The sequence below is a fragment of the Lactuca serriola genome, chromosome 8 (genome assembly GCF_051521515.1).
Source record: "Lactuca serriola cultivar US96UC23 chromosome 8, Lser_US96UC23_V15, whole genome shotgun sequence".
In the NCBI taxonomy this organism is placed as follows: Eukaryota; Viridiplantae; Streptophyta; class Magnoliopsida; order Asterales; family Asteraceae; genus Lactuca; species Lactuca serriola.
This window is the reverse complement of record NC_136415.1, coordinates 100900643-100912406: the sequence shown is the minus strand read 5'-3', so window position 1 is coordinate 100912406 and position 11764 is coordinate 100900643. Positions and strand designations below refer to the sequence as shown.

General features: G+C 37.2%; 1 protein-coding gene across 2 annotated transcripts; it reads right to left on the bottom strand.

Moving 5' to 3' along the window:
• Nucleotides 1-807: 807 nt before the first annotated feature.
• LOC145066000 (calmodulin-binding protein 60 D-like) lies at nt 808-4519 on the bottom strand. 2 transcript variants are annotated; one of them, XM_079013139.1, is made up of 9 exons: nt 4384-4519; nt 4053-4208; nt 3369-3444; nt 3177-3238; nt 2590-3086; nt 2356-2516; nt 2072-2275; nt 1758-1995; nt 808-1685 (listed from the first exon to the last, which is right to left on the bottom strand). In XM_079013139.1, the coding sequence occupies exons 2-9, from the start codon at nt 4166-4168 to the stop codon at nt 1099-1101; spliced, it is 1941 nt and encodes a 646-aa protein (XP_078869265.1). In that variant the 5' UTR covers nt 4169-4208; nt 4384-4519; the 3' UTR covers nt 808-1098. The 2 variants fall into 2 exon arrangements, with proteins under 2 accessions (XP_078869265.1, XP_078869266.1); XM_079013140.1 differs by having other exon boundaries at nt 4053-4200; nt 4384-4506.
• Between the last annotated feature and the right edge of the window lie 7245 nt (nt 4520-11764).

Genomic DNA, 11764 nt, shown 5'->3' with positions numbered 1-11764 from the left:
CATGATTAGTTTAAATTAACTATTGTACACTTATATTATATCAAATATCTACACGTACAGAACGTCGATAACATATTCCAATGTATATATTAATTTTAACTAATCATTATAATTTTATAAATAAAACATCTATCCTTGTAAATTAATAATTTTTTTAAAAACATTGATTAGTTATTAGGATTAATTTTGTATTTATATGTCCCCACGTTATACGCGGGTCATAATCTAGTATTACTTCAAAAGAAAAACCTCATAAACCTGGAACTTTTACTCAAAAAAACCATCAATCCCTTTAAAATTAAGATTTAACATAATATATAATTTTTTTTACATCCAATCTGTCATTTGATTATTTGATCTACAACACCGAATTAACTAATTATTATTTTTCATTCTTCTTTTATTATTATTTTAGTTCATTTTTTTCTTTTTGTCTACACTAAAGTGAATAAAGCATAATTTTTTTATTATGGTTAGAAAAATATATCGTTTAAATATGATTTGAAAGATCAGAATGGGTATATCGTTTTAAATTCTTTGAATTAATACACTTCTAAATGGTTAGACAAACTAACAAAGATTATATTCAACTTTTTGTTTGTATCAATACACTAATAAAAACCCTTTCAAATTACAATCACAGATAGATAAATAAAGCTATATCTTGATAGATGATACATATTTTTTCTAAGAATAGGATTTTAGTTTTTCAAAGCGTATTTAAACGATATAGTTTTAAATATTTGATTCTTTATTTGGAATAAAAAGAAAAAAAATGACTACTGAATTGCTAAACAGGGCACAATATGAAGGAATGAAGCTGATAAAAAAAAAGTAAAAACACATCATTCTACTTACAAGTTCAGCAGGGTTATCATTTACATTAAAACACTTTCTCCCTGGTTTTTCAATACCATAAATTTTTTTTCTCACAAACCAAATTTTAATTATACAATAAAACAAAAACACAACCAATATATATAATATGTATCCATCCAACTTCATATCTTCAAGAAAGAAGTTTTTGTTAAATTGAACTTACTCACTGTACAATAAAACCCTAAAAATCATTCCATCCATCCATCCATCCAACCTTTTTCATTCATCATCATCTAACTCTACGATCTGTGCCCGTCTTCTTTCCGCCGCCTTCTTCCTCACGAAAAACCCCCACCTCATCGCCGCCTTAATCTTCAACCACCCAACCACCGCCTTCCCAGGGCGGCTCCGATCCTCATCAAAGAAATTCGGCGCCGGAGACGGTATATACGACGGGAAAGAAAACCCATCTTCCGCCACGTTCCCGCCATGACCACCACCACCGCCGCCCCCACCACCACCCATGCTGAACAGCTGAAGAAGGTGCTGCATGTCTTCATTTTCAAGCATTTCATGACTTCTCATCCGTATCTCCTCCTCCGACATAAAGTCCCCCCCGCCATGACCGCCACTTCCGCCGCCCATGCGGTTGTGGGACCAGTCATCGAAGGGGTTCATTGCCGGGAAAGATGAGGAGGGTTGTGGTGGGCCCAGGGCTAGCCCGGCTGACCGGCTATCGTACCCGTTGGTTTGCAGAGGGTTAGGGTTGCTGATGTGGCGATTGTTTGTAGTGAAATTCATGTCGTATTGATTTTGTGGAAGTTGTTGTTGGGTTTGGTACACCGTGTCAAGATTTTCATTATAACCTGAATTTATTAATTTTATTGTTATTTTGTTTAAAAAAAGTAAAAGTAAAAAAGATGGTAATTTTATTTTACCTCCTAAAAGAAGATTCGAGTCAACTGAGGTTGAATCTGAGGAACCCATGAGAGGGACACGTGGAGGCATTAGCTGATTATTTGAGGATCTTGGATACTCTATGGACCCCACTGAATACTCATTCCTTGATACATTTGACCTTTTTGACTGCTTAAAGCTCACAAGTGACTTCCCATCATACTCCACAACTTGGCTCCAATTATCATACGCTTTCTTAACCAATGTATCCACATATACCTAAAAAAAAAAAAAAAAATTATAGCATTGTATTTTTTTTAATTATAAAGAAAAAAATATGTAAATATAAAGATACCTTTTGGCTATCTGAAAGAGAATCAACTTGTTGAAATTGGTCATTAGCAATAAGGCCACTCAGCTCATAAATATTGTTGAAAACAACACCAATGTTTCTTGAATCATCATGATAATATACATAAAGCTTCCCACTCAACACGCATGTTTTTGAATGCTCAACAAGAGCCTCCCACATCTTATTTGACATCCCACTTCCAAGAATCTAAAGAAAATAAATCATTCATTGAAATGACAATATAATAATGCAATTAAAAAATAATAATAATAACAAATCCTACTTACATTGCGTAGTCTTTGGGCATCTCTAACAACAAGGCGAAGAAAATCTTCAACTGTAAAGATCCCCGCATTATTTAACCTCTTGTGGAATGATCCATCTTTCCCAATTTTCTCTAATCTCCATACCTCATCATTTAATGCAGGTGGGTAGTGTTTCTTGTACACTACAATGAGAATAATATTTAAAATTAACTTGCTTTAAAATTAAAAGATTTAAAAAAGAAAAAGGGGACATACATTCGCCTCTATGGTCTTTAACAGTAAAAGCTTCAGTCTTTGCTTCACGTACACGAATCCCTTCACAAAAACCAGAAGCCACCTTCAAACCAAGTCTAAATTTCCTGCTTCTAATCCAACTTGAATTATCTGTAAAAGTCAACTCCCCTAAAGTTCCAACACCTTCTTTAAGCACCACCTGCAAATCTCCAGTCAACAATGGTCTTTTTCCTTCACGTTCTTTCACAACATGGCTATCAAACTCTTCTTGAGTCCAACCTTCATCATCTTCATTGTTGAAATCGCCTTCTAGAACAACAACGTCTAGTTTAATTGACGATTCTGCCCCTGATGTCACAACATGTCCGGTGTTGGCATCGATTAAGACTATGTGAATTGCAGCACCTTGTTCCCCTTCAACTTTTCCTCCGGTGAAGAGGGGTAAAGACATTCTTGATTTGAAGTGAAGTTGTAGGTTTCTACCATCTGGTCCTTCTAAACGCTTTGGGGAAGAAGGTCTGAAAAGAGTAAGTTGGTTTTTACTCTAAAGAGGGTAAATTTGTAATTTATTTGTGAAATTGTGTAGAAAAGTATTGTGACAAACAAACCTTCCGTTACTTAGTCGAGCAGGGCCTAGCTTTGCTAAAGCTCGCTCCACTTCTTCACTAACCTGTTCAATATCATGTGAAAGACATGTTAATGTTAGTCATCGTTTGCATTGACTTTTTTGATTTGACTCGTGACAAGAGTCAACAGAAGTCAAATGTTTAAAAATGGAAATGAAAAATGGGACAACTTACAACTCTGCGAAGAATAGGTTCCAAGGATGAACAAAGTTTTTGGAGGCTATCTACCTTCAAAGCTTCCACAATAACACTGCATATACAATTACATATCCATCAAAAGTAGAATTCCTAAAGTTCTCCATAATAAGCATAGGTAAAAACATGAAATAAAAGAAAAATAGAAGTGGAGATAGAATTGCTTGGGGAAGGAAATAGCACTTATGGAAATCCAAGAAGCAAATATTTAGAATATTGCATTATTTTGATATGTTATTCATACATTATGTTCCATAGTAGACTCTATTTAATCTCTATTATTGACACAAGATAGAAAAGCTTGTGCTTCTGCAAACTCATATCAACTATACATACATGGTAATCTCCTATAATTGGAAGTATAAGAGGAAATAGAGAATAACTCAAGTAGAAAAAAAGTATAGCATCCAACAGAACAACAAAAGAACCAACATAACTTTACCAATACCCCATAAATACACGTTATCCAACAAAAGCAATAACTAACTCAACTATATCATCATCGACATGTTAAATCAAAGCAACGAACATGATATTATACTCAACACACTTACTTTTACATATTTCACAAAAAATCTACAATTTACCTTGTCAATTGCCCTAATTGCAAATTAGATCTCAACCCTACGCCATAACAAAAGAAAAACAAACTTCATTCCATACCTAGCTAAAGCCGGACGCTTCCGCTCGGGTTGCTGCTGCTCATCTTCACCACCCTCCAAACCCCGCTTCCCTCTCTCCCTAATCGAATTCTTCCTCTCCATATTCCTCGTCTGCATTTCCTCCCAGTTTTTCAAAACCACAACACAATCTACAAAGCTGAAAACAGTAAATCAGAAAAAAAAAAACGAAACCCTAGAAATCGTCTTTCACGTCAAAGTACGAAAACCCCTAAATTCGAGTTAAAGCAGATGCGTATGTCATAAAATTCCGCATGATGATCGACAATCAGCGACATGTATTTATAGGTGTACCTAAATTAATGCAAACATACCTGTGAGATTTCGAAGTCACGTAGTTATTCTCTCTACTTTCTCTCACTAAAACACACAGTGACTACGGGTGTAGAAGAGTCTACCCTGACGACTAGCGAGTGTCGTAAGCTGTAATGCTTTCTTTCTTGAGATCTTTTGGTTGTGTGGGATTTTTAGCCGTTGGATCTACGAGATGATCCGTACAGTGCCACGTCAGATATAGTGACTTTCAGCTCGGCTAGAAGCCAAATTTGGGCTTCCGTGCCATATCACGGAGCTTTCCGTTCCCTATAAAATGTCCGGCCAAATTTGATACTATTCAAATTCGTGTATAATATAGAAGTTAGTTATAAAATCACAATTATTTGTATATTTGTCAAAGTTACTTTTTTACAAAAAAAAAAAAAAAAAAAAAAAGTTGAAGGGTGGAGGGAGTCATTCCCTCTCAACCCACTAAACTCACTACCATATCAGTTTTTCTTTTTCATTTTTCTTCATATTTTCCAACTCATAACACACGAAAACCTTATTTTTTTTTCAATCCTGAAAAAACAAAATGATCCAATGCGCACGGACAAGGTTTGAAAACTCAAACCTTGAGTTAATACTTTAAGATCAATGTCTATTTACTAATAAATATTTTAGTCAAGTCTGAGTTAATGTATTCAACAAATGTTCAAGCCATAAATAAAGAATGAGAATAAAGATCAAAGTAAGGTTAATAAATGAAGAACAAAGAAAATGTTGTAAACTGAGTGAAGTAAATGAGATATTGCTAAAAGGTTTGAACAATCCATCAATTGATTTAACATTGAATGCTCCTATAAATAGGAGAATGAAGTACATAATACTAACTGATTACAAACATAGGACTGGATAAAAGAGTTACATCTCACACTCCGAATATCCGTGTTTGACAAATAAAGTTAAGTCCTATGACTAGTTAAATCAAACAAAAGACAATTGCATTTAATGCATAAAGACAAAACACAGATTCCAGAACAGCAAACATTCTAGACACAAAGTCCATTCCGGAATGCCTTCACTCTCTTCCTTCATATCACCATCTTAACCTCAGGTCCGGACACTAACAGATTCCGGAGCAGACTTCACTTCGGAACTACAGCTGACTTCGAAATTGACAAAAAGGATTTAGCATTGCCAGAGGCTCACTTTCAAGTTCCAACAATCTCCCCCTAAGTGAACTTAGCAATCAAGTCAGCTTAGATCGCTTCTTCCTTGATGAACGTGTAGGCTCGGAACAACCATTCTCGGACTTCGATGTACCAAGTCAGATGACTCACAAACTTTTCTTTCACTTGTTCTGGAGCTTCGGATTTGGAAGATCTACTGATGAATTTTTTGAGGGATTTTGTTGGAACTATGTCTTTGTCAAAGACTCGGAAAAAGTCCTTTTTGTTTGTCTTCTTCGTCTTGTACACAAACCCTAGAACCGGATCATCAATAGGACCTTATGCTAGTAGTTCAGCTTCCGGAAGCACATATTCAATCTTGGAAACAAAGTCTTCAGTCCCATACAGATGAGCTAACTCATAGTCGCATCGACAAAATTCCACGACATAGTCCTTGAGAAAGCCTAATGTTGCATGGTAAGCACCCATGCTTATGTCATCTTTTTGGATTCATTGCAGGGAAGTCAACATCAGTGATGGTGCGATATACAGGTTTGTTCTGGATGATGTGATATCGGAACATTGGGCAGTTAAGTTCATACTTTACGAATATTTTTCTTCCAAACCCAGAGATCTTTGTAATCCTCTTCCTTGTCCACACTTCCTTTTAAGGTTGTGCGTTCTTGGAGTAAAAGGTTTTCAATCTTTCACTCTTAGTCCGGATGATTAATTCTGGAGCATCATTTGGGTGGAGAGGAGCAAATTTTGTGTAGAATTTGTTGAATGGAGAGAGAGGCAGATCGAGTTGTTCGAAATCAGTTGTAGGGACATCATAGTACAGAAAGGGTATTATGTCTGAATCACGGATAATTCCTTCACGACATAGTGGAGAGATATCACGCATTGGATCAGGGTTATCTTTAAGGGCTTGGATCCGAATGCTGTCTTCCAATGCTTTGTTGATTTCTTCCTGAGACCATCCAAACTTTTGCTTTGGTGGAGGTCTGGATTCCGTGATAGGCATCTTGCCTTTCTCTTTGCCTTTGTTTAGGACGGAGATCACATGCATCATGTTCTTGTCCACAATGATCTTGGGAGGGGAGGATGGAAGAGGTTCTTCCGGAATGTCTTCTGGGGTCCAGAAAGGAGAACCTTCATCTATTAGAGCAATTTTAGGCTCCGAAATTGGTGGCAACATAAAAGGAGTGGCTCGGAAGGCTTGAGCGGTGAGGAAAGTTTTGGCTTGGCCATTTGGATTCCCCTTTGAAGAGCATCAGGTAAAGAAGATGGCCAAGAAACTGCAGACCAAATTCTTTGCTCTTCCTCTATGAGCACTTTAGCAGGGAACTTCCTAAGAGCCGAAATCCTAAGAACAACTTTTTCAACAAACTCCTTTTCTTCACTATCATCTTCACCGTCATTATTCCCTAGAAGTCAGGAAAGAACTTGGACTTCATCATCGGAACTGATATCTTCATCTCGGAGTTGAAAATCTGAGGCAGTCTTCCAAGGTTGACTTGGACCTTCTCCCCTTCTTGCATCGGTGGCCTTAGAAATCGGTGCAAGCATTAAAGATTCCTCCATATCAGAAAATTTCGCAAACACCTTTTGAAGACCTGTGTTGAGTTGACGAGTGAGAGCATCATAAGCTTCGAAAGTGGGTGCTTGAGAGGAGAGATGATCAAATAGGTGTCCAAGGATGGCAAGCATCTCATCAAACTTTTCATTCGGAACATCAACAAGGTTCCAAGTGGATCAGAGCAGTTTAATGAGAACTTGTTGGATGATCAAGTTCATTGCATCCTTCTTGTAACATCATAAATTTCAAACCAAAATTTTCAATTAAAAAAAACACATTGATCATAATTATAAAATCACAAAATGTCACAATTTCAAATCATTAAATCTTATATCCAAAAACTGTATATATCAAACTCCAGGATCCTCTAAATTTAACTATGTCTCCGATGTGTGTACAATCAAGTCGGTGCCTTCCTGCGATCCTGAGAAAAACCTGAAACACATAACACATCACACGGTAAGCATGAAGCTTAGTGAGTTCCTAAAATACCACACACACAGCTCATTAGCCACTCGAGGCTATATCACTATAAGACCCTCCAGTCAATGTGTCTCAGTGGGACCCTCCAATCCTACGGTTCGTTGGACCCTCTGGTCCGGTCTGTAAAACTCCGCATAAGATAAATCACAAAGACATAATGCACAACATACAACATAAGGCAGGATAACATAATACTCAATGTAAGCACATAAGACCCTTTGGTCACACATAATTACCACACTAGGTAAAGTATAGTGAGAAGACTCACCTTGCAAGCCAGCAAGCAATCATCCTCGAACTCGAATATCGAACTAGCCACCGCCTAACACATAGGGTAAATATCTCTAATTAATACTTGATTCTCGACTCTAAGTAACCATATGATATTCTTCTCTCTCTAACTCTTGAATTGGGTAAAAGACCATTTTTACCCCTCCATGGTCTCCATTACTCATGTTTGACCAAACCCTAAGGTCAACAGAAGTCAAACTCGAGTCAACAGTCCATGTTTGACCCGAATCGTTGAGTGCACTTTTGCAACTCGTCGAGTTCCCGAGTTCCCTCAGAAGTCTCATGAAAGTCCATCTCAACTCGTCGAGTTGACCCCCAACTCGCCGGGTTATCGCACGATCAAGCTCATCGAGACAAACCCTCAACGACTCATCAAGTCAGGCCATGGACTCGGCGATCTGATTCCTCATTCAGACGATTTAAGGCAGATCTATAACCCCACACTCCAGATCTATCCTCCTAAGGCTCGAAAAACACGTAAAGCTACAAGCTTTACGTTCATGCATGGCATAAAAGGCTCATAATGCCAAAACATGCTCCACTTAGGGCTAGATGCACAAGAGCTTATTTCTAGATCAATAAAGCTCGGTTCCAACCTCAATCCATACACTAATCACTCCATGACACAAGATAAATGGAAGAAAGCCCTAAAAGTTTCCCTAAAACAAGATCTCATAAGGAAATGATCAAGCTAGCATCTTTTTACCTCCAACTGAAGCAAAACACTGAAGAATCTCTGGATCCAAAAGCCTTCTCTTGATCCAAGCCAAGATGCTCTCCACATCCCCTCTCAAAGTTGCATAAGAACACCCAAATTAGCCTCTTTCTCTCTCATAATGGATGGAACTGATCTAGGGTTTCCCATGAGGTTCTCTAGAGACAAGGGAGGCGGAAATGAGGGATTAAGGCCCTTTAAATAGGACACAAACCCAGAAAATTAGGGTTTCTCTACCCATCACCTACTCGACAAGTCGGCTCTCTGAATCGTCGAGTCCATTCATTAAAGCCACGCGGACAACTCGACCTTACTCGATGAGTTGGACTCTCATCTCGCCGAGTCACTCCATAATTATTAAAGATCTTAAACATACATAAATGTACCTGAAAATCTGGATGTTACACTTCTTCTTAATTTCCTTCTTAGTCTCTGAATCTGCTTCTCATGATGAACATGGGTCTGCTTGATGAGATCATTGGTAGCAGCAACCAAGTCGTCTTAGACTTTGAGTATTGTGGTGATTGTATCGAGATAGTGCTCAACAGCAGCATCATATTTTGCTTCAACTTCTTCGATCGAATGTTTGAGCAAGAAGGAGATCGGTTTATCTAGTTGAGCTTCTCGTTCAGCCACGAAAGGTCCGGAAGTGTTAGCATCTGAAATAGCTCTAAGGATGACATCAAGCTTTGAATCAAGTCTGGAGATTTTCTCATCCAACTTGGAGTTAAGCTTTATCACAAAAGTTTCAATGGATTCGACCTTCTTCATGGTGTCAGACAAGTTGGTTTAAATGTCCAAAAGGGCAAATGGATCAATGTGGTCTCCTGTAGAAGATCTGTTGTCAAAGCTGGAATGTTGAGGCTTGTGTTTTGGAGATTTCGGATTGATTGGAGTGACAGAAGGACCGGGGTTGTTTGTGGTTGCATCATCATCATGGAGTTTTTGAGTCGATTTTGATTCGTTTTGAGTAGAGGAGGAAGATCTGAAATGTAACAACCCGATATTTCAAGTCAATGTAATGACCTAAAGTCAAGTATTGTAACCTATATTGAGATGATAATAAAAATAACGACAACATAAAATATTCAAAAATCTCAATGTGAATGTACTAAGTGGTAGATATCGTAACAAGGTTTTAAAAAATATAAAGAACACTCAAATCCGAGTTATAACGAAGAAATTTTGACCAATCGAAGATCTGCAACAAAACCTGTAAAACACTATTAAGCATGAAACACGAAATTTCAATAAAATACTTTTTAGTCTTAGGTATCTAAATGAAAGTCATAGATATCATTAAACCGTAAACGTACATAAAAAGAACGTCCAAATCCTGACTTCGTATGAGGAAATTATGATTTCTCTAAGTTTCAGATACAAAAATAGACAGGTAAAAAATTGAAATAGAGATCAAGCGAATTTTCGCCGACACAACCCAAACGAGAATCGAAGACCTCAGCAATAGTAATGCAACGGTAAAAAGACGAAAAAATCGGACGTCGGATGAAGAAGTTATGGATTTTAACGGACTTTTCCAGTCCCGGCCTGTTAAAAATATAATATTAAAAATAAAGTCAAAATTTGCCGATGGAGTCTAAACGAGAATTGTAGAGCATAATCTCCCCTACGTGTGGATATAAAGAACGTCAAAATTGGAGCTCATATGCGAGAGATATGAATTTATTAAGTTCGGGGCACAAACCCCCACATTTGTCAGGATTCACGTCGTGAGTCAAAGGGGGTTCACGACGTGAACCAATGATAGACATCTACCAAGAGTTGGGCTATAAGATGTCGAGTCTATGAACTAATCGTGACACAATTCACGACGTGAACAATTGCATGTTCATGACGTGAACTTCAAATTTTCACCCTATAAATAGAAATCGAAGGTGTCGGGTTTAGGGTGCTCAATTCTACTCTCTTTTCTACTTTTACTCTGTGTTAAGCATCCCTAGACTACCTCGACGCCCCGGTTACGTATCCAAACCCCGACGAAAGCCCCGAAGTTCCCGAGAAACTTGCTTCTTTCCAGTCGAAGTGTTGCTCGAGTTAAACATCGTTTTCATCAAATCGTCACTTCTACCAAGTGAGTTCATAACCATACTACAACACTTTTAAAAGCTCTGTAAATACTTTTTAAACACTTTTAGGGGAGAATGCAAGTAAATACACGACTAAATATCGGGTGAAAACATCAATCTTTTGCTATACTTTTCATGCAGTTGTTTTAACTATCATACGAAAATGTTAGCATGCAAAACATCTCACGATACCACTTTACCCTCACGGGATGAAATATGTTAATAAATAATGACATGCATTATTTATATATGTTTACATAACACATCATGACAAGGGTAACCATTTCAACTACAATATTTTGTTTATGTATGGAAACACAACTCATTGTTATGCCTTTATCAACATAATAAAAAGGGAAATCATTTCGGACATACACACATTCATCTTCAAGAATACGTGACTTAATTGAGAATTTGTGAGTCATTCGTCTTCACTATACCTGTTAAGGTACCACTAGAAAGCCCTGTTTTATAACCAGAGTCTCGGTTGTGAGAACGTAATAAGTGTGTATAGATCTATACGGACTGATGATCACGCGCCCTGACGGTTAGCTACAGTCCGCGAGGTGACAAATATCATAACATTTCGACGCCTGAAGAACGTCGCCGCAGACAAACCCATCATAGTACAGTTATGAAAACTCACAGGATAGACAATTATTATGGTATTATGTTTTACGGGAAAAGTAATAGTACAATTATTTTACGTAAAAATACAAGTTTCCTATAGTTTTGCTCACTTATAAAACTATACATTTTCAGTATAAGTATGTCATATTTACTTAAAATTCCAGTCTTGGAGATTTAAGACCACTTCTCACTTTTAGGAAAATATAGGATTTTCCTGGTTCAAATACATTCATTTTTATACAACATCGATTCTTAACTCATTTTATAAGAAACTATCGGATTTTCGGGAAAATAAACGTGAACTTTCGAATGACATGAATATCTACTTATGAGCTCACCAACTTAAATGTTGACACTTTTTCTTTGAAATAACTTGTATTCTCAGGGATTCGCTAAACCAGGTTAGCAACTGCTTTTGGGGACTAATGCTCTGGCGTTAGTAACATCTTTTGGAACATTATATTGTATTTGACTTTTGGAACA

Bases quoted from the DNA above. Each gene is read 5' to 3' on its own strand.
- LOC145066000 (XM_079013139.1), bottom strand. From the start codon at position 4,168: ATGCAGACGAGGAATATGGAGAGGAAGAATTCGATTAGGGAGAGAGGG. The intron at 3,239-3,368 runs GTAAGTTGTCCC...GATATTGAACAG, and splicing joins AACCTATTCTTCGCAGAGTT to GTTAGTGAAGAAGTGGAGCG. The intron at 2,276-2,355 runs GTAAGTAGGATT...TATTTTCTTTAG, and splicing joins ATGCCCAAAGACTACGCAAT to ATTCTTGGAAGTGGGATGTC.